We start from the raw sequence: 22,842 nt of genomic DNA, 5'->3' as shown, positions 1-22,842 counted from the left end.
AAATGCATTGAATGGAATGCATATGGAGCACTATTAACTAACAAAATACTGCAACTTTATAGACAGTATATCCTGGATATCACTATTCAGGATGATCTGATACCAACTGGCGTAAAAATGTTACAGCAGTAATAGTGTGGGATTCAATCCCATCATTTTTTTTTTTTTAAAGAAAAATATATTAATCACCTTGTACTGGACTCATCACAAAGTCTTAGATTGGTCGCAGAATTTCTGTATGAAAGCATGAGTAGACTAACACTTATCAGTGTGCACTATCATCAATCTTTGGTTTAAATATTGGACTTTGGAACAGTCTCATGGCCAGCCATGTATAGTTTGCTTCAAAACTTTTTTTTATTTTATTTTAGTGTATTTTGAGAGAGGGGCAGGAAGTGTTAGGGGAATGATGTGTTGAAACTTTAAATGTTCTACAGAATGGCTTTGTATAATAGACAATGTGGGTTGCAACATAGTGGCATATGTCAACTTTCCTTTTCTGTGGCCATAAAGAAATGGATAGTGTTTAAACACAGGATTATGCGGTTCAAAATAAAGACAACATGCAAAAATCTACTTTTTAATTTTTTTTTTTATTATATTGTAGTAGTGCCTATGAGTCCCAGTCCTGGATCAGGGTTCTATTGTTCTAGGTGCTGTACAAAACACAACAAACTTACAATCTAAGCAGAAGACAAGAGACAATAGATGGATTCAGAGAAAGCAAATGGAAACAATGACACAATAATGATCAGCATGAGAGGTAGTGGTTTCAACATACAAGCTTGACATCAGTTGTCAAGTTTTCTGTAGGCATACAGCTTAAGTTATATTGACTATGAAAGGATGAACCCTAGCAAAGTTGAATTCTTAATTTTAGATAACTGCATGTTGAACACAAGGCGAGGATAGCTGGATAGTAAGAGTGGAGGTTTTATGGGCAGGCTTCCCTCAAAGTCAGAGAAAAACGATTTTTAAAAAGTTTTTTTTAAATCTGACTATAAATTAAATACAGGTTTATTTATATATATATAAATTTTATTGAATTAAATAAATTAAATTTGAAATTATGACAACCTGTGTTAAGGCCTACATTTACTAAATCTATTAAAATCATTAAAAAATATTAAGCAGTACATGTGTGTTGCCAAGTTTTAAAGAAAGTCAAACCACTGAATGGGATGAAGTCACTGACTATGTAGCTGGAATCAGAGTTTGCTGAAGTGCTAAACGTGCTTTTGACAGCAGTAGCCTCTTCTGCAGGTGCAGTGATTTTTTTTTCCATTTCAGTTTATTCAACTATTTCAGTTCAATGACTAGTTCATTCAACATTTAGAAGATGATAGGAGTTGAAAAAGCAGAAATTCTTTTCCGTCCCCCTCTTCTAAACCATGAATAAAAATTAGGCGTGAGAAGATGAGATCTACTAGATCTAAAATTCTGAAGGACATGGTGATCAGAAACAATCAGTTCAATTCACTAACTACAGAAAATACTTTATAAATAGATGCAACTTATATATATGCTTAAATAAATGTGTATAAATATAGTACATCTTCCTTGTCTGTAAAATAAAGCACCAAAATTTAGTGTAAATACTATATTAAGTTGCGAATCAAATGTGTTTTAATTGCACCCAACACTTGAAGAAAAAAAAAAATCAACCTTTCTTTGGGAAAATAACTAAGTACCACCAATGCAAAGATGCTGAAAACTGATTATTTAAATCAAGGTTTCCTGCTTGCTGATTAAAGTCACAGCTAAAATCAGTGATTTAAATTAATCCACTCCTCACCTACACCCACTTTATTTTGTTTTCTTAAAACATTCATTTAGTATACGTTGCTCTGATGGCCTAATGAGGATAATGTGTGCTGAAATGCCATGTAGGACTACAGGTCAGACGCCGGTGACCAGCAAGGTCCAGTTGGTTTTAAACAGTGACTGACAACTCAGATAAATAAATAGTTCTGGAGGTACAGCTGAAGCACCTTAAGTACAATTTGTAAGTGGTTGCTGCAATACAGGACCTTTAAAGGTAATGGGTAGGGGAGGAGTGAAATTAAAAGTGAGGGAGAAAGAGCCTGGAGCATCCACTGAAACTACTCATTTAGTCTTATAACTAGTTAATCAGGACTGAAAAAATTAAGTTCTGTTAACTAATATTTTGCTTAAATAAACAGCTTCACCTCAGACATCACCTACCTTAAAGGCTAGTCCTGCAGAATTCTGCTTCTTCAAATTTATTTAGGCCTTTTCCACATTATTTATTAGTTATACATACACAACTTGGGCAAAATTAAAAAAAACAAAAACACACTACACCATTTCAAGCTGGTCAGAAGACCTCTTTCCCTTATAACCTCTTCATCCCCGGACACAATTTTATATGCAATTAAAAGGAGCAGTGAAATGATTACACACAGACTCCCTAGAGAATTCTTCGGTTACATAAAGAGAATAGAGAGCTCAAATGTCTACTATCTGACCATTTGTTTTTTCCCCAATTACAGATGGATTTACCTACAGACAATATCAGGCAGCAGCTATTTTTGATTAATTTTACAAAATGTCAAAAAGACAACTTCATAAAATAAAGGAAGTCTCCTTTTTTTCCTTTCTTTTTTTTTTTTTTTAAAAAAGCCAAACTTTAGCAATTTAACCACACTATAAATCATATATATACTTTAGCCGGCAGTTCTGAGCAGAGCATCAGGCTCACGAAGGATCTCTCCAACACCTTCGCAAACAAGATGGAGACAAAAATATCATGGACCTACTCTATACTGCTTTGCATTTTTCCCCAAGCTTGAGATTCCAAAAGGCAATTTCAGGTATGTAGATCAACATCTGAATAGCACTTTCCCCCAAAAAATTTCAGAGTATGCATGCCCTCACACTCTAGTCAGCTACTGCAAGGTTTTCTTATTTGCTGGATAAAATGTTGAAACTCATACATTTTTCTCCTAAAGATGCTGATTGGCTCTTCCAACCTTATCTAATTGGGTTTCTCTTTTTACTATGGTCTGCGATTCTATGGGGTCTGATGCCAAGGTCCTGCGTGTTCACTAATTTGTTGTTCTGTGACCAAACAGAATTATATTGTCGCACACAGACACTCATGGCTGATTTGGGGATAATATTGCTTTCAATCAATTTGTAACTCGGTAGAGGTGGGGAACCTATCCCTGCATGACTCTAAAATGTGTAACACTTGGGAAAGAGAGAAAGAGAGAAACATCTGTAAAGTGTAAAATGTTTAATTAACATTGAAACTTCCATACTTTGTTTTGGCATAAAGTACATAAATAGTTACTGATGGTCTATGTTGTAGCTAAGTGGGACAGCCACAATGCCCTCAGCAACAGCTCAAGCCTTTGACATTAGAACCTATTTTAGAATGTTGGTTAGGACATTAAATGGGTTATCCTCTATTGAAGACTCGCTGAATTTATCTTCGTTTTGATATTTATCAATCTTCCAAGTAGGATTTACCCTGTGATACCAAATTGGCCATATCAGATGATGCACTATTCATCTTTCAATGCAGCTACGTCATTCAAGGATGAAAGAGAACAGGCCAAATAATTTTTATTTTGTTAAAAAATTCTTCTTGGATGCTTTTCAAAATCATAAATTCAGGAAGGAACACGCTTCTTGCTAAGGTAAGAGCACCGTCATGTTTTGGCTATAAATCTTTTAGATATGAGAGAGGACCCAATCATGTAAGATTTAAAGTCACGTGACATTTTTACAGCTCTGTTTTAAGAGCAAAAATAATTAAACCTTTCACAATTCCCTCAGATGATGGGCATATAGGCTTGTTTGGTCATAATGGTAGATCAAAATTCACCCACCAGAGCACCGCGCCTCATTTACAGTCAATGTGTGTCATAATACAATCCTAAAATCATGCATTAAATCTCTTTGTTTTGAGGAAAATCCAGTAAACTAATAAAAGTTTTTGGTTTTATGGTGCTCTACAGGCCAAATTATACCAGATATATTTAGGAAATTCCATCTTCAGATTATGCCATCAGGGACATGTGCTGGCCCGCTTATGGATAAGAGAGTTGCACAGGTGTCACAGAGCCTAATTCTTACCGAAGACCCTTTAATTAAAGGTAGTATAAAAGATTGCAGACTTGACTCTTAGAGCGTCAAATGAGTTTGCTGAGCTGGCAGTTAGAAACCCCCTGTCCTCCCATCTTTTCATTAGAAAATTGAACAAATCTGATATTGAAAAGTCAGTGATACCTAGAGCTAGACTATCCAAAAATATGCTTAGTACTAAGTAGTTCCTATGTAAACTAAAAAGAGCTGGTGGTAGCTGAGCCCTATTGAGAACCTAGTGTATAGCGAGAATGGAACCTCATAATGCCATTGTTACAACATTACTTTTTATGATAAAATGGCATTTAAATGACACATTTATGATCAGAAGAGTTTCTTGGGCTGGAGGGTTCAATCAGTTTAAAGTACAAGGCACTTGCTGACAAGGTGTTTTTAATAAAGGCCCTTTGACTCCAAACTTGTTTCCCTTCTTGGTCAGCCAGTGCCCAATCCACTAAGCTTCCATGCATGTTGTCAAGCCCATTTTTTTCCTCCTTGGAGAGTAAAGATTAAGGTACAGTCTATGAAGAGGCTGAGGGGGTATTGACTGCTACAGCTCAGTAGTATTATGGATAGCTTATATTCTATATCTGAGGAATACATTTTTCTATCGTGTTATTCAATTATTGCAAAAAGTGCCCAGTTCAATGAATATGTGCATTTTTCACACATCAAAAAATGCATATTGATTTTACATCACAAAGGTGATTACAGAAAGAGTGCAGGATCGGCCATGTTATTTGACAATGACATGCTGGGAAACACTGTTCTATTCTAAAAGGTATTGCCACAAACCGTATGCATGGAGGAACACAGACATTATCATGATGCAACAAACCAGTCTACCATGCTATCTTGTCTGATCATGGCAAATACTGTTATCTTTAGAAAGAGGAATGAATGCTGTGTACCAATATCCTGAGCCCTGCAATATTATGCTTTGGAGTGTGGGTGACTTCCTATTCCTGCTATATATTATTCTCAAGTCAATAGTTCACTTGATGAAGTTAGCCTTTGAACAGAAAAGGGCTATTTGTGAGCAGACAGACATTTCCATTTATCTGGATTTTTTCGTAGTTTCTTCCCCAGTAAAATGTGTTAGGGTCACAAGTCACATGGCATTTTTACAGCTCCCTAATTGATTAAGTAACTTGTGATGAGGACTGAAGAAGCTAGTGGTGTTTTAAATCTCTTAGGTAGAATGGCTAAAGGAGCAGGAAATATAACCATTTCCCTTGCTAGAAAGCATAGGCATTACCAGAAGCAACATTCCTACGGTAAAAAGAAAAGGAGGACTTGTGGCACCTTAGAGATTAACAAATTTATTTGAGCATAAGCTTTTGTGAGCTACAGCTCACTTCATCGGATGTATTCAGTGGAAAATACAGTGGGGACATTTATATACACAGAGAACATGAAACAATGGGTGTTACCAAACACACTGTAACGAGAGTGATCAGGTAAGATGAGCTATTACCAGCAGGAGAGCAGGGGAGAAAAAATATTTTGTAGTGATTATCAAGGTGGGCAGTTGACAAGCAGTTGACAAGAACCATCAATCCCAGCCTGGACCAGTCCACATAAGAGATCCACTTCCTGGACACTATGGTGCTAATAAGCGATGGTCACAAACACCATGCTATACCAAAAACCTACTGATAGCTATTCCTACCTACATGCCTCCAGCTTTCATCCAGACCACACCACACGATCCATTGTCTACAGCCAAACGCTATGATACAACTGCACTTGCTCCAACAGAGCAAACACTACACCTCAGACAGAGACAAACACCTAAAAGATCTCTATCACGCATTCTTACAACTACAATACCTACCTGCTGAAGTGAAGAAACAGATTGACAGAGCCAGAAGAGTACCCAGAAGTCACCTACTACAGGACAGGCCCAACAAAGAAAATAACAGAACGCCACTAGCCATCACCTTCAGCCCCCAACTAAAACCTCTCCAATGCATCATCAAGGATCTACAAGCTATCCTGAAGGATGACCCATCACTCTCACAGATCTTGGGAGACAGGCCGGTCCTTGCTTACAGTCAGCCCTCCAACCTGAAGCAAATACTCACCAGTAATCATACACCACACAACAGAACCACTAACCCAAGAACCTATCCTTGCAACAAAGCCCGTTGCCAACTCTGTCCACATATCTATTCAGGGGACACCATCATAGGGCCTAATCACATCAGCCACACTATCAGAGGCTCGTTCACCTGCGCATCTACCAATGTGATATATGCCATCATGTGTCAACAATGCCCCTCTGCCATGTACATTGGCCAAACTGGACAGTCTCTACGTAAAAGAATAAATGGATACAAATCAGAGTCAGGAAATATAACATTCAAAAACCAGTCGGAGAACACTTCCATCTCTTTGGTCACTCGAATACAGACCTAAAAGTGGCAATTCTTCAACAAAAAAAACTTCAAAAACGGACTCCAACGAGAGACTGCTGAACTGGAATTAATTTGCAAACTGGATACAATTAACTTAGGCTTGAATGAAGACTGGGAATGGATTGGTCATTACACAAAGTAAAACTATTTCCACATGTTTATTCCGCCCCTCCCCCCTGCCACTGTTCCTCATACGTTCTTGTCAACTGCTGGAAATGGCCCACCTTGATTATCACTACAAAAGGTTTTTTCCCCCCTGCTCTCTTGCTGGTAATAGCTCACCTTACCTGATCACTCTCGTTACAGTGTGTATGGTAACACCCATTTTTTCATGTTCTCTGTGTATATAAATGTCCCCACTGTATTTTCCACTGAATGCATCCGATGAAGTGAGCTGTAGCTCACGAAAGCTTATGCTCAAATAAATTTGTTAGTCTCTAAGGTGCCATAAGTCCTCCTTTTATTTTTACGGATACAGACTAACAAGGCTGCTACTCTGATTCCTAGGGTAATTAGGCTTAGATGGCATTTACTGGCTAGTTGTGAAGTTTAGGTTTACTTTTTTTTTCATCACATTCAAATAATTGCTTGAGTGGTTCTAGGCACAAAGGTTACCATCACATGCTTACCTGGATTGTTTAACTGCATGAGATAGGGACTTGGGGAACACTGTCTAACTCCTGGTTCTCCCCCCTAGGGTCTCATCTGAAATAAGATGTACGATAACTATGCCCTGTGCAGATATTCTAGCACATAAGCTTAAAATTCACTGAGTATTTATACAAGTACAGTAATTGCTTACTTAACACTGTCCCGGTGAACGTTTCATTGTTACGATGCTGATCAATTAGGGAACATGCTTGTTTAAAGTTGCGCAGTGCTCCCTTATAAGATCGTTTGGCTGCTGCCTGCTTTGTCCACTGCTTGCAGGATTCTTTGGAAGAGCAACCCCTCCTTGTGGGTATTAGAACCAGGGGGGCCAGCAGCCTCCCCCCACCAGCTCCCCTAAATTCCCTGGAAGGTATGTTGCTCCGCAGCTGCCCAGCAGCAGTTCAGGTGGCCCTCCCCCCACTGCCATACTGCTCCTGCCCTGCCCTCTGCCTTGGAGCTGCTCCCGGGAGCTTCCTGCTTGCCAGGGAGGATGGGGAGGAGAGGGGTGCTGATATCAGGATATCCCCTTGTTCCTGCCCCCCCCGCTCTCTAACCCCTCTCCACAAAGTGGAGGAGGGGACAGTCACAGGGCTCAGGGACAGAAGTGGGGGAGTGGAGAGCTTGCAGGAAGCTATTGGTTCCTGTCTGAACTGGCGGATCTGCTTAAAAGGGCAACGTACTTGAAGTGCGCTCAGTGTACTTAAAGGGGCAATGCACGTCTCTCCCTCTCTCTTACTCATGCACGCACCCCACAGCACTTTGGAAAGTCAGCACCAGTGCAGCTGTGTATGTGCTGTCAGGAGGAGGAAGTGGTGCACTCCAGCTGGATAGGGTGGGCTCATCATCATGTTCAGTTTTTGCCGGGAAGTGTTTGTAGCTACTGCCCTGCAACTATTGTGTTTCCTTCCTCCTGCCTCAGTCCATGCTGCCTTGTAGAGTGTGAGGCTACATTAACAGCAGCATATTAACCCTTGAGGGCTCAGCCGAGTGCTAGTTCATCATTTAGCAGCAAGGCATTCCCTGGGAAATATTTCACCTTCTTACTCCACCACCTCAACCAAGCTTTACAATCATTCATTGCTGTGTACAATATTAAACTGTTTGTTTAAAATTGTTTAAAACTTATAATGTCTATGTATATAATGTCTTGTGTCTGGCAAAAAAAATTCCTTGGAACCTAACCTCCCCTATTTACATTAGTTCTTATAGGGAAATTTGATTCGCTTAACATCAATTCGCATAAAGTCGCATTTTTCAGGAACATAACTACAACGTTAAGTGAGGAGTTACATACAGTAAACTAAGTGACCTGGATATTTGCTAAAGATGAACAGAAAAGGCTGCAAACACAACCAAAGAAAGTTCTTTTGTAAATTTAAGCAAGTTATTTTTCTATACTAAATATTCATCTAGCTCTACTAATAATTTCTTTAGGAAGTTTTGAATTTCAGCTTCTGTCTGACCTTTTTGAATTTAGGAAAACAAAACTGAACTCCACAGGCAATGATTTAAAAAATGACTTATAAAAAGAGCATCTAAATTTCTGTATGGTTCTCCTCCGTTATTAATACAGCCTCCACAGGTAGGTGAAAATGAATTTACATGCCCCATGCGCCTATTATTAGTTTCAACTGTGCCTTGCATTTGTCTATATTAAGTTTTGTTACCAAATGTGCGCATGCGCGCGCACACGCACACACACACACACACTTTACCTACCTTTTGGAAGCACTGCTAAAAGATTAGCATCAATGTCCTTTGTGCTATTAGCAAGTTCTTCTTTATCCTCAAATGAAAATTCTTTCTGAAAACTGAAAATAATATCTGGTTTACTGAGCTGTGAACACTTCAGCTACAGATCAAATTAAGCCAAGATATACAGAGATTTACTTCATGATACCCTAACATACAGACACAAAAAAGAGTATTTGCCATGATTTCAGGAGAGACAGAAACAAGGCCAGACTCTCATTAAAGGGACAATTAATGAAAGTAGTACAGTAAACAGAAGCAATGTAAGTGCTACAATAGGTTTATAATAATGTAATATAATATAATATAAGAAGTAAACCTGTGAAAGAGTAAAGAAACTTAAACCAAAGCCAGGCTTTACTGAATTTGGAAGAGTTAGCTGCAACAGATAGTAGCCCATTCTGCATTAAATTATTATTTATATTAGGGCTGTCGATTAATCACAGTTAACTCGCACAATCAACTCAAAAAAATTAATCATGCTTAATCACAGTTTTAATCGCACTGTTAGACTACCAATGAAATTTATTAAATATTTTGGATGTTTTTCTACATTTTCAAATATATTGATTTCAATTACAACACAGAATACAAAGTGTACAGTGCTCACTTTATATTATTTTTATTATAAATATTTACACTATAAAAATGATAAAAATAGTATTTTTCAATTCACTTCATGCAAGTACTGTAGTGTAATCTCTTTATCATGAAAATGCAACTTACAAATGTAGATTTTTTTTTTAAACACAACTGCACACAAAAAGAAAACAATGTAAAAATTTAGAACCTACAAGTCCATTCAGTCCTACTTCTCGTTCAGCCAATCACTAAGACAAACAAGTTTGTTTACATTTACAGGAGATAATGCTGCACCTTCTTATTTACAATGTCACCAGAAAGTGAGAACAGGCATTCGCATGGGACTTTTGGAGTCAGCATTGTAAGGTACCTACATTACAGATATGCTAAACATTTGTATGCCCCTTCATGCTTCGACACCATTCCAGAGGACATTTTTCCATGCTGATGATGCTCATTAAAAAATGTGTTAATTAAATTTGTTACTGAACTCCTTGGGGAAGAAGTGTACGTCTCCGGCTCTATTTTACCCACATTCTGCCATCTATTTCATATTGTGTCGTCTCAGATGATGACTCTGCACATGTTCATTTTAAAAACACTTTCGCTGAAGATTTGACAAAATACAAAGGAGGTACCGATGTGAGATTTCTAAAGACAGCTATAGCACTCGACCCAAGGTTTAAGAATCTGAAGTGTCTTCCAAAATCTGAAAGGGACGAGGTGTAGAGCTTGCTTTCAGAAGTCTTAAAAGTGCAACACTCCGATGCGAAAACTAAAGAACCTGAACCCCCCCCAAAAAAATCAACCTTCTGCTGGTGACATTTGACTCAGATGATGAAAATGAACATGCATTGGTCCGCAGTGCTTTGGATTGTTATCGAGCAGAACCCATCATCAGCATGGATGCATGTCGTCTGGAATGGTGGTTGACGCATGAAGGGACATATGAATCTTTAGCACATCTGGCATTACGAGGACCAGACAGCAGGTGTGAAAAAACAGACAAGGTGGGGGGTAAAAGGCACCTATATAATTAAAGCCCCGAATATCAGGACATCTGGTCACCCTATGTGGCGTGTAAATATCTTGCGACACTGGCTACAACAGTGCAATGCGAACACCTGTTCTCACTTTCAGGTGACATTGTGGACAAAAAGTGGGCAGCATTATCTCCTGTAAATATAAACAAACTTGTCTGTCTGAGCGATTGGCTGAACAAGAAGTAGGACTGAGTGGACGTGTAGGCTTTAAAGTTTTGCATTGTTTTATTTTTGAATGCAGGGGATTTCTGGTACATAATTCTACATTTGTAAGTTCAACTTTCATGATAAACAGATTGCACTACAGTACTTGTATTAGGTGAATTGAAAAATACTATTTATTTTGTTTTTTTACTGTGCAAATATTTTTAATCAAAAATAAATATAAAGTGAGCACTGTACACTTTGTATACTGTGTTGTAATTGATATCAATATATTTGAAAATGTGGAAAACATCCAAAAATATCTAAAGAAATAGTATTCTATTATTTAACAGTGCAATTAATCACGATTAAATTTTTTGATCGCATGATTAATCGTGGTTAATTTTTTTAATTGCTTAACAGCCCTAATTTATATCTGAAATAGTCTCGGTGAAACCATTTCCTATAAATAACTTTAATGTTAATATTTCATACAATGTTGCAGGTTATATTTATCTTTTCGGTACCATGACATATTCCAAACAGAACACCTTTGGTACAATTAACATGACATTTATGATATATACACATATACATCTATAGATCTATGTATGTGTGTACATATCATGGTTTTTAGAACAGCAGGCCATCCAGCATCTTTCATTGTTTTAAAAAAAAAAAAAAAGGCTCAACTGTCACTTACGTGAGAAAAATGTTTATTGAAATTCAAATGTTTAGCATTTTTGAGATTTTTATGTAAAATACAGGTGTTATACCTTATAGACATCTTCAGTTGGCACTGAGATCCCTTATGTTAAGTTAGGAAGAGTCTATTGAGAGAATCAGGATATGCCTACACTAGAAACGTTACAGCAGCACAGCTATAATGTAGGTACTTACTTCAGTGATGGAAGGGGTTCTCCTATCACTGTACTAACTCCACCTCTCTGAGAAGTGGTAGCTGGAGAAGATCTTGCAGTGTGTATATTGTGGTTTAGGTTGGCTTAATTACATCGCACATGGCCAAGCCACAGAAGACTCAGAGAGGGAAGTCAGGAGAAGATGCCAGGGCTGGGCCTGTCCATTGCTGAACCAAGGAAGTGACCACTAGATGTGTGCACGAGAGGCAAAGTCTCCCACATGCCACAACTAGGCACGAGGGGTTGCCCTACAAGTGAGGATGAAATTACTATATATGCTGGCTGGACAAGTTGTGTTAACTGCTAAAGAAAGCTAATAGCAAGTTGAATGCTCAGATTCCCATTAACTTGTTGATAACAGAAATCTGTACCTCAGCATGGAATAAAACAATTTAACGCTCAAAAAACATACTGTGGCCATCAGCAAATGGGGTAAGTATGGTTTTCATTTTAGGCTGCCAGAGGATAAGAAAAGCCCACTGCATATTTCCATGTATCCAGTGTTGCCAAACTCTCCTGATTTTATTGAGATTCTCATGATGTGTCATTTTCATTAAGCCACAGATCCTAGCATTGCTTGATACAATAGAATCCCTGCTTTCATTTTAAAAGTTCCTAGCCCTCATGATTGTGGGGAAAACCTTGAAAATATGAACAATATTGGCTCAAAATTCATAAAGGTAAATGAACTCAAAATTAGTTATTTAAAAAATCTGATTACTTAAACTAAGCTTTGGGTGTCAGCCTGACTCATGACTTTTGAATCCCTGGGTCAGTGGTTCTCAACCAGGAGTACACGTACTCCTGGGGGTATACATAGATCTTCCATGGGGTACATCACCTCATCTAGGTATTTGCCTAGTTTTACAACAAGCTAAATAAAAAGCACTAGCAAAGTCAGTACAAACTAAAATTTAATACAATGACTTGTTTATACTGCTGTATATACCATATACAGAAATGTAAGTACAATATTTATATTCCCATTGATTTATTTTATAATCATATGGCAAAAATGAGAAAATAAACAATTTTTCAGTAATAGTGTGCTGTGACACTTTTGTATTTTTCCATCTGATTTTGTAAGCAAGTAGTTGTGAAGTGAGGTGTAACTTGGGGGGGTACACAAGACAAATCAGACTCCTGAAAGGAATACAGTAGTCTAGAAGGTTGAGAGCCACTGACATAGGGCTAGTAGTACCATTTACAACAGTGATTATGCTGCCATAGTGCATGTGAAATAACATTATACTTTGAGTTTAGTTCAATATAGACTCCTGACATAGGAAAGCATTTAAGCACATTTCAATTAAGCATGTGCTTACATCCCCCTTTGACTCAATGGACGTAAGCCCTTGCCTATACTGGCCACTGTATCTTCTGTGGGTTTTCTGCTTTTCCTCTGCCCCTCTCTCAAGGCCTCAAGATTTTTGTTGTTGTTTTCAAGGTCTTCTGCATGGGACCATGTGTACTGTAAACTGGTGTGGCATTATGCCAGTTAGGTAGCTTTAGTTCGCATAAAGAATTTTGAGGAAGGTTTAGTAGTAAGTTGCTGAGGGAGCTCTGGGAACTTGTGTCCTGAATTCATCATGCTGCCATCTGACTAGTTCAAAAACATTTACTTAATCAAATCAATGCCCTGTACTGCTTTACCCAGACAGCATGTCTATACCGATAGTAAAAGGCAAAAAGATATTGAACATATTGCTCTTTAAAAACAATACAATTTATCCAAAGAATGTGGTATAAAGAAATACAGTAGTCCTGAGAAAGCAGAGATGCATTTAGGACTTATCACAATGTGAGGGGCCTCTTACTGAAATCTGTGTGGATTTTTTTTATTGGCCCTTTTCCAATTCCAGGAGAAAGGAGAATGGTGAAACAGGACTCAGGATCCTGAAACCGACAGTTCCCAGGGTTAATGAGGGAGTCTAGCATCCACGCCAATCGGTTCAGCATCGTGGGTAGGTCAATGAGGGAGTCAATAGTCCAGGGTCTTCCTCAGTGTGAGCCAGAATAAGATAGCCAGGGAGAGAGCTGCTCAGAACACAGCTAAGGAGAGAGCAACAGCAGATGGGGGAGAGAGCGCTGGGGCAAGTCTCCTGCTCATGCAGCAGAGTCGTGTGCACTGGTTCAGGGAGAGAGGAAGAGACGGAGGGCATCAGGTGCCAGATCCATAGGGGGATGTGGCCTGACAGTAGGGCAGAACGGGTTCGGTCACAGAGCCAAACCCCATCCTGGGGCAGTGCCACACCAGCAGCATCACAGCAGCACATTCAGGTCCAGGAATACTTTGCCGGACTCGTAAATTTGTTACCGTAAAGTTTATTGCATGTTAGAGACTGCTTTGACCCCCTACCCAAGCCATCTCCTCACAGTGCTTCCAGTGTGTTCTTTAATCCCCAAAGAAACAGCTTTGGTGTAAATAAACTGTATATGTGTTTAAGTGAATGGCAGTGATTACGGGTTAACAGGTAACAAGGGAGTTAGGAGTATCCTGGAGTAGGGGCACCCTCATCCCAGACCAGAGTTTAGGGTTGCCAACAGGCCCTGATTACCAGGGACTCCCTTATTTCTTCATCTCTGTACAGCAAAACCGGGTGCTGTTGAGTGCTGCAAGAACAGCATGAAATAGTCCTAGCAAATGTAGGTGAGTACTGGTTATTAATTCTTAATAAATAATAATGATATCGGAAGGTGGGGTGCTAAGAACACAGTCCCTTATTTTTGAAATACATTGGCAATCCTTGCCCATAGAGAGACTGAGGTAAACGTGAAGGAACGCCAGAGCTCAGTCCTCCTTGCATGATGTGAGTCATGCTCATGCATAGCTGGGAGGGGAAATCGAGGTGGGCAGGTACTGGGTGAAGTGAGTCAGGGAGGGACAGATCCTTTTGTTGCTTGGTTCAGCTGGGGTACTGCATACATACAGAAATTCCCCTCCTACAGTGGGACAAATCCACTCCTTAAACGTTAAATACAAATGTTTATTTGCAAGCTCAATTGAATTAAAAGTAGTGAGATTATGGTAACTAAAAACTATGGTTTCAGTACTGCAGGTCATGAGAGGCAAAGGTTTTAATAAGATGCTGACAATTCATTTATTTCTCACTGATTTTCTCTTTTTGTAGATGGGGAAAATATTAAGAAATTCCCTCCTTTGCTCCATTAGTTATTTTCTGCTGGAAGAGTTGTTGCAGCCCCAACATTAGCTGCTTCTGTTGGGTCAGATAATCTGTGGTCTCTTGATTTATACTTAATCTAGTATTTAAAAAAAAAAATCTTTAAATTCCCTCCCCCTACGCCCACATTCTAGGAATATTCATTCCCCATTCCAAAAAGTTAAAAAGGTAACTTAATACGATTAGGTGCTGATTCTGGCAGCTGCCTAGAAACTTCTGTGTTGCTGTACTTTACTGTTAAACACTTCATTTTTCAGTATTAAAATGATTTATGGCGCACACTCAGGATTTTTACTGTTTGCCTTTCTTGCATTTTTCTGGCTGAAGTTGAAAAAGTTATTTTATCACCTTCTCTTCTGTTTTCTCCTTAATAAAGCCATTGTAAGATCTGGATTCTGCACAGGATTCAGAGAAAAGAAATGCATCCAACATCCTCAGCTGGAAGATGTCTTGTAATTATATTTCACGAAGCCTGATCAAGATCATGGGGTGCCACAAGCTCCTGTTTATTTCCAGACACGATAAAAAGTGTTGGAGTATTTTCCCACGTGAAAAGTTTAATAAAAGAATAATCTTCAGGAATCCACACGAATCATGTTGAATGTGTCTGGTAACATTTCCTAATCTCCATATTTTAGTTTATTCCTCTAAATGCAATCATTTTTCTGTGCTGCATAAGAAGAGAATTTAATAATCAAACTAGCTGTACTTCTCTCCTCTGACAATTTTCGGGCAGGAAGTTGTTTTTAGACAACCGGGATTAACATTTGAAAACTTTACCTGCCACTGCAGCATGTAATGTTTGAATTAGCTGCTCCATTAACCTAGTTACATATCCAGAAGCAAACAGCAATTTGACTCAAATCCCATTGGCAACAGTGTTCAGCCACTGCTTCCTCCCATATACTATGCGATATTTTTCTTCAGGATTTAATATTTTAACAGAAATAAACCATCCTAAAATAGATTTGCCACCCTACAAATTGGGCATACGGTTCTTGTTTCTCATTCTCTCCTTACATCATTTCCTCCACTTGTACTTTGAAAGGGAAAGATTTTGATATCACAGTTGAGTCCCTCTCCTCTATTGTGTTCATTTTGATTTCTCCTATGTCGCCCACTTTAAGGTTTTCCTATTCCCTTTCCCCTTTTTCTCTACAATGCACAAAGAATTGGGGGGAGGGGCCCTGGAACAATAAAGGTGGAGAGAAAGAGCCAAGGGGGGGGGCATACTTGAAGTATTAGAGTCCTGTTGAGCAAATGCTTAAATAAGTTACTCCAAGACACCTAACTAATAGGCATTTAGAGCTTTGCCTTGTAACAACTTGACAAAAAGCCATGCATCTGACCTGGGAATTCAAAGAATTTTCAAAAATGTCAGAAGCAACACAGATTCTGATGGTTATTACAGGTTATAATCTTACTATCAAGAAACTGGACAGATAAAAGGAATTTTACAATGTTTTACCTTAATGCTCTCCTTCTTTGGAGTAGTTTTGAGGTTTTAAATCTGATTGAATTCTCTTTTTCAAAATCTATGAGAAAGGAAAAACACAGTAAAGAGGCCATGTATTAATATTTAAATGGCTGTATCATCTCAACTCTCTGATGTTGGAAACAGTAGTGTCTTAGATTCTATAGTTGAATGCATATGTACAGTTGCAGGCCTAAAATGGTGACAACTTAAAGTCTTGAGAAAAAGTACAGAGACCATATGTTCCAATAAGTTTTTAATATTGTGTGCGACAACTAAATATATATGGTTCAAGTCATTTGAACACAAGAGACTGAGCCAGGAACTACTAAATTCTAACCCTGACTCTGGCTGCATCTTCCTCTGTGACCTTGCGCAAGTTACTTACTCAGTTTCCCTGACTGTAGAATTGACATATTTGCCTGCTTAACATGGGAGTATCGAGTTTAAGGTTTATAAAGTACTTTGAAGATGAAAAGGGTTACAAAAGCATATTGTAACAAACATGGGTTGGACCCTAGCGTTATTATAAAAACCGCACATTCACTGCAACAAATCAGACATACCTAAGTAAATGTTTGATGCAGAAATGTATTCTGATGTAGGGTGACCAGATTTCCTGATTTTATAGGGACAGTCCCGATTTGGGGGGCTTTTTCTTACATAAAAAGAAAAGGAGTACTTGTGGCACCTTAGAGACTAATAAATTTGTTAGTCTCTAAGGTGCCACAAGTACTCCTTTTCTTTTTGCAAATATAGACTAACATGGCTGCTACTCTGAAATTTTTCTTATATAGGCACCTATTACCCCTCACCCCCGTCCCGATTTTTCACACTTGCCCTCTGGTCACCCTATTCTGATGTCAGTAACAAACATTAGTAAAGGTTCCCCTAGTATCTGGCAACAACCAACAATCTTTGTGAATAAACTTGAAATATGTTTAGTCATTTCCATCCTTGGGTCTTGTTCACCGGGGGCATAAAGCTATGTTAGATACAATCCTGTTTAAACATTTATAGCTGGCAGGGTTCTTGCACAGAACTCCTAATATTGAAGAAGCATACTATGAATTAGGGAGGTAAGCAGTCAATAGTGCAGTAAGGTTAGGAGACTGAGAAACATTCCGATCAGGGTCATTGTGCTGGAAACCAGCTAGCAGCTATTTAAACACAGATAAAGCTACCATGATTTTGCTCCTAGAGGGGAAACAGCCTTTGGTCCCATCTGCACTTAAGTGAGTTGTCTCAGGGGACCAAGATACAGACTGGTTGTTCCTTGACATAACTGAGGGATTGTTGCATCTTGCAATGTAGACTGCTACATGACCAACACTTTAACATGATTTGAGGACATGGTTAAAAGCTGGTTGTGTGCCATCTACGCTAAGATGGTACTGTGGTGTAACCATGTTGAGGAACAACAGGTTTGTAACCAGTACCTGACACAGATATTTATAAGCTTGATGTAACCAAGGGATATTGGTACAATAATGGTGTAATTAGGTTTAATGTAGCTGGTTACCAAGAGCTGCATTTTCAAAGGGTTTGATGTCTGTACAACCTTTAAAAATTTGCTTGCTCATTCTCTCTTCCCACGCTTCAGAGATACATAGATCTAAATGGAGACCATTTAAATAGGATTATAAAAAGGCTAGAAAACATGTAAACCAACGACCTTTTTCTAGAATATTGAAATACACTGAAACAATTCAATATTTCAAGCAAGCAGTCTTCTAGTATAGATAATCATTATCTTTCCTGTTTTTTGTTGGCATTTTGATTCTCTTTCCAACTAACTACATGGAAAATAAAGCTCATTAATCACACAGCAGAGACATTTTGTAAGACCAGTTACAAAGTGTTATAAGCTAAGATTTACGAATGGTTTACAAATCATTACACTAATAATTTTAAAAAAAATACTCCACAAGCATTTTCTAAAAAAGGCAGATTTATAATAATGTAAAAGCACAGCGGATAAAAATTCTCCACAAAAAACCCAACACAGTATGAGTTTGGTTAATCAAAACCAGGCATGCATAAAATTTATAACCATTCTAACAGTATATAACCATCTTATACTATTTGGTACAAAAACAGCTGTCCACTACGAAAACCACATGTAGGCCACAGAAAAACTCCTTCCCATCACAGCCAAAAAAAGGGAAAGAGCAGCTTTCACCATCTGAAATTTGAAGAAGGGGGAAGGGGCTGTGGCTTGCAGGGGCGCATGACGGACTCTTTGTTACCCATGAAACACATTTATCAACATTTAACATTTTTAAATTGCTGTGCACTTTATAGGGCAAATGCATCTGCTCTCACAAAAACTTGTTTCTGGTATACAGCTATGATATTTTATTGGTCCCCTTGCCTTGATTCATTCACATGTTGAAGACTTGTTAGAGTGTAACAATCTACTAAATCTTAAAATTTAGTTAATAAAAACATTGAAAGAATGGCAAAAAAGGCTCCTTTCAGGAGAACTTAAGGGGTCCACAGAACAATCATTTTAAGGCTCTTTCAAAGGTTAATCTAAAAATGTACACAGTCTAGTATGCTAAAGAGAAATCACTACAAATGCAACAATATTGTGTTCCCTCAACAGTCACAGGAAGATTATAAACACACTTATAATCCTATCAGAAATAATGTTAAGTATTTGTATTTACAATTCAGAGTATATTTACTTCAGTGTTAAATTATGAACTTGCTTCCGAGTTTAACCATTCAATATATTCCCACTCAATCTACAAAAGAGTGGTTAAAAACAAAAGCAGTTAAAATATATTCAGTTAGAATATTGAATTAGGAAACCTGGACACTCCATTGTTACTCAGTACATTTAAAGGCCTTAATTCAACTGCAAGCTAAGCTAATTAGAAGATCCATCTAATCGGATTTTTGAAAAGTGACCTTTGAGGAAATTATAAAATAGACTAGATGCCAAACTGAGTAGTAATTATTAAAGTACCAAATGCTTCTTTGTAAGGACAAATAGTATGCATATATATACACACACACACATTAAAAAAAAGGGGGGGGGAGGAAGAAGAGAAATCAACTGCATTCTTCTCTATCCACTTTGAACTCTTACCTTGCTCCTCAGAGTATTTAACATTTCCCAAATAGCTGGAGATCCAAGGATTTCTGAACATGGTTGCACAAACAAAGGATTCAGCAATGAGAAACTACAATGGGAGCTAATTCTCAACCAGCCACAGCCCTAGGCCCGTCTAAGCAATACTGTGTAGAGATTTTTCATAGCACAGAACTGAAGCTGTCAGGCTACCGCGTCCCAGGGAGTATAGTAAATGCATAGCAATAGGCTGCAAAGTAGAGCAGCTCAAACCCAGTAATCAGATTACAAGCAGAAATTAGGAACATGAATGCTAAAACAAATTGGACAATGGTGATTGGGAGATTTATAATATTACTACTTCAAAGCTCTAGCCAAATCACAAATTATATTCTAGCAAGAAGATATTGCAGAAACCCAATATTCTTTACAGGAAAATAAATTTCTCTCCAAAAGACAAGTAATTCCTTCTTATCTCTAATCAGAATAAACTGCAAAGAATGCTTAAACACAAAGCACAGCACAGCAACTGGGCTGTCAAAAGACTGACTTTTAATCATATCATTATGCTTAACATTTTGCCCATCCGATAGGCCAAAAAGGAATGCTTAAGCAGCCAAGATTTATGGGTAACATATGAACAAAATTACCGGTCGGAGAAGGGGAGTCAAGAACAGATACCCGGACACTCATTTTAATTTGAGACAGAAGGTGTAGAACTGTCAGCCAATTTATCCAACAAGTACAGCATAGGTGCCACGTTTATTTTAAAACTAGTTTTTATAGGGTTTGGATTCACTGTGGACTTCAAGAATGAGAATTTCAGGAACCTTTATATTCCATTCTAAAAATCTGGAAGCACTTCTTCAGAATGGTGCAATAACTGTTTTACAAAGCAGACCTGTTTGATCATCTCAGGAGTAAAATGAAGTAACCAAAAGAACAAAAAGGTGTTAAATATGGCTGTGACAGAAAAATTCATGCACAAACCCAAAACAGCCAAAGGCAATTATTGTATAACTAGTACTCTCCTTCCCCCTCCTCCTCCATTCAGAACCACTTAAATGATTAAATACCAGTAGAAGACTAAATAGCAGTCAGGAGTGTTAGACTTACAAAATGTTAGCGTATGTGCGTGCAGGTGTAGAGCCACTGCCTACTTAGGCTGTACGTTCCTTGGGGCAGGAACTGTGCTAAATTATGCACCTGTATGGTGTCTCGTACAATGGGGACCTAATCCATCATAGGGGTCTCTATACACTATCCAATACAAACATAGGAAAGATGCTATTTTGGATCTAACGTTAGGAGACAGCTAAGTTAAAATATATGGTCCATTCAAAAGAAAATAAAATGTTAATTTCAGCCAGTTTACCAGGAAGCAGTATGTATGCCTGCCAGGTTGTTTGAAGTGGTTTGCTTTTATTTTCTTTGGATTTTAGGAGTAATTTCTCACTCGATTCAGGGGGGGAAAAGCCTATTACTTCTTCCAGTTTCCTTAAACAGCCTGTAGTATGTTCAATACATGAGACCGGATCTGGGTTCCAGAGGTATAGCCAGACATCTCCTGGTTACCAGGTCTACTTGTTGCAATTTTGGGGGGTACAGTGGGGTGGGGAGGGAGGCTATGGCCATTATCTCTAAAATGGACCCACCTTCTTTTTGGATAGGCCCAAATGCCTTATCCCTACAAGATGAAGGCATCTTGTACTCCTTCACTCACCCTCTATGTAAATCTCCTCTGGGACTTTAGCCAAAATCTTGCTTGTGGTAGAGATACAATGAGCAGGAAAAAAGTTTATGTAGTCTTGGAAGAACATCATAACTTCAAAACACCACTCTATGAACTCAGTAATTTTAAATGAATTCTTACTCAGTGTTCAAATGCTACTTATAGGATGTGTAAATAAGCCTGAGTTTCCAGAACAGCTGCCAATTCCACTGTGAAAGCAGAACTTATGACAGACACTACTGTGGGTCGGACTTCCTCTCCTCGCATTCAGGGCTGACAGTTCAAGAATGCAGGGGGTAGCACGAGTGTAAAGATAACTACTATGAAGATCTTAAGCTGGGGGTGGGGAGGGAATAGATTAACTGCTACAGAGAATACCCATATCTGATTTTTTCCAAATGATCTAGAGTTCAGCATCAAGCTCTCTTCACCTGAAACTGGAATTATTCGCCAAGGGCTGCTCTATGCAGGATAACCATGAATACACCCCACTGATCTTAGCACTGAATACTACTTCTAACACAGCATTCTGTGACCCTACATTACTGTCACACCATGCTCGGATAATGGGTCTGTTCCGGTCCTTCAGAATTAGTTCTGTTGGAGGCAGAGGATTAAAATACAATAGCAGTGTGGCGCCACGCAAAGACGCGGAATTTGGACACATACTTCCGTCTTCAAGAGTTTCTCCATCCTTTATATAATGAGCAAGTCCACCCTCTCCTCAATACACACAATTTGACCTGACCTTTTCGGCAAAATCTAGTTTCATAGGGCCCATAGGGTCAGCACAGTGACGAGACTGCTGTTACATTAAAACCAGTCCCGTGAGAAGACCCATCAATTTGGCATTAAAAAACAGAAAAAAACCCAAACCTTTAATACATGAAAATGTGCAAGTTAGCAAGAAGAAGATAAAATGAAAGTATTAGCCGGTTCAGTTTTCTATTGCATGTCTGCTTAGAAACTGCTGCCATCTCCTAGGATAGAATCTTTTCCATGGAGAGGGAGATCTCCAAATATTTCAAGGTGGCCATTCTGTCCTTTAAAATGATCTAGTGACCAAGAGCAGAAGCATGTCCATCTTGGTGATATAGCAAGGCTATATTATAGGTCTGCCGTTATTTCCTTGCCCATCCCATTCCCCAGACCAATTTTTAAATGTCAGATGTCTCTAACATATGAGCACAGCTGGAAGTTAAAATTGCAGTTAATGAAAAAATTAGGTTAAGCATACATTTCTAATCAAAAACAGACTGCCCATGAAAGATCTGTTGGCAGCTGAAGATTGTTCTGTAACTTCCCTCAGGAACTGCGGCAAAATGTCATTTTGTTTGGGGACACCGATTGTTGTAATCAAAGCTAGAGCTCAGACTGCTTGTAAGCTGCTCTCAACACACAGTACAGCTTTGTCCAGGAGTCAGCCCACCCCCATCCCCAATCACGACATTTTAAAAAATATTAAATTTTGAGTTTTAGTTCTTGGGAGTTTGTTTTCAAGCCTGTCTGCAATCACGAGGGCTAGATGCTACATTGTAAAATGGCATCTTAGATTGTGCCAGAATCACAAGACTTGGGTGACTGTGGCCACATGCAACAAGAACAAAACAAAATAAAATCACCACAAATTCAGGACAAAGTTGGCATTTTTCCTAATGTTTCATGAAAGAAAGACAGAAAGATGAAAAACCACAACACAGCTCACAAAATAAAGTTATATAAAATTAAAGTATTTGTCCTGTGGTACATT

At 38.5% G+C, this 22,842-nt stretch overlaps 1 protein-coding gene across 10 annotated transcripts in view; it reads right to left on the bottom strand.

Annotated features, from left to right (window-relative positions):
* SVIL (supervillin) overlaps nt 1-22,842 on the bottom strand; it is a 233,420-nt gene that overhangs the window by 79,138 nt on the left and 131,440 nt on the right. For 6 of the 10 annotated variants that reach the window (XM_043509526.1, XM_043509522.1, XM_043509523.1 and 3 more), the window contains 2 exons: nt 16,276-16,342; nt 8,904-8,995 (listed from right to left, as the gene is read on the bottom strand). Coding sequence is in view for 9 of the 10 variants with exons in the window: in XM_043509522.1 (XP_043365457.1) it covers nt 8,904-8,995; nt 16,276-16,342 (159 nt within the window). In the remaining variant the exon portion in view is untranslated. Of the gene's footprint in view, nt 1-8,903; nt 8,996-16,275; nt 16,343-19,378; nt 19,594-22,842 lie in introns of those variants that run through there. The other 4 variants (XM_038391792.2, XM_043509524.1, XM_043509528.1 and 1 more) reach the window with 4 other exon arrangements.

The sequence above is a fragment of the Dermochelys coriacea genome, chromosome 2 (assembly GCF_009764565.3).
Source record: "Dermochelys coriacea isolate rDerCor1 chromosome 2, rDerCor1.pri.v4, whole genome shotgun sequence".
NCBI lineage: Eukaryota > Metazoa > Chordata > Testudines > Dermochelyidae > Dermochelys > Dermochelys coriacea.
Note: the sequence above shows the minus strand (reverse complement) of the source record. Positions and strands in the feature narration are given on the sequence as shown.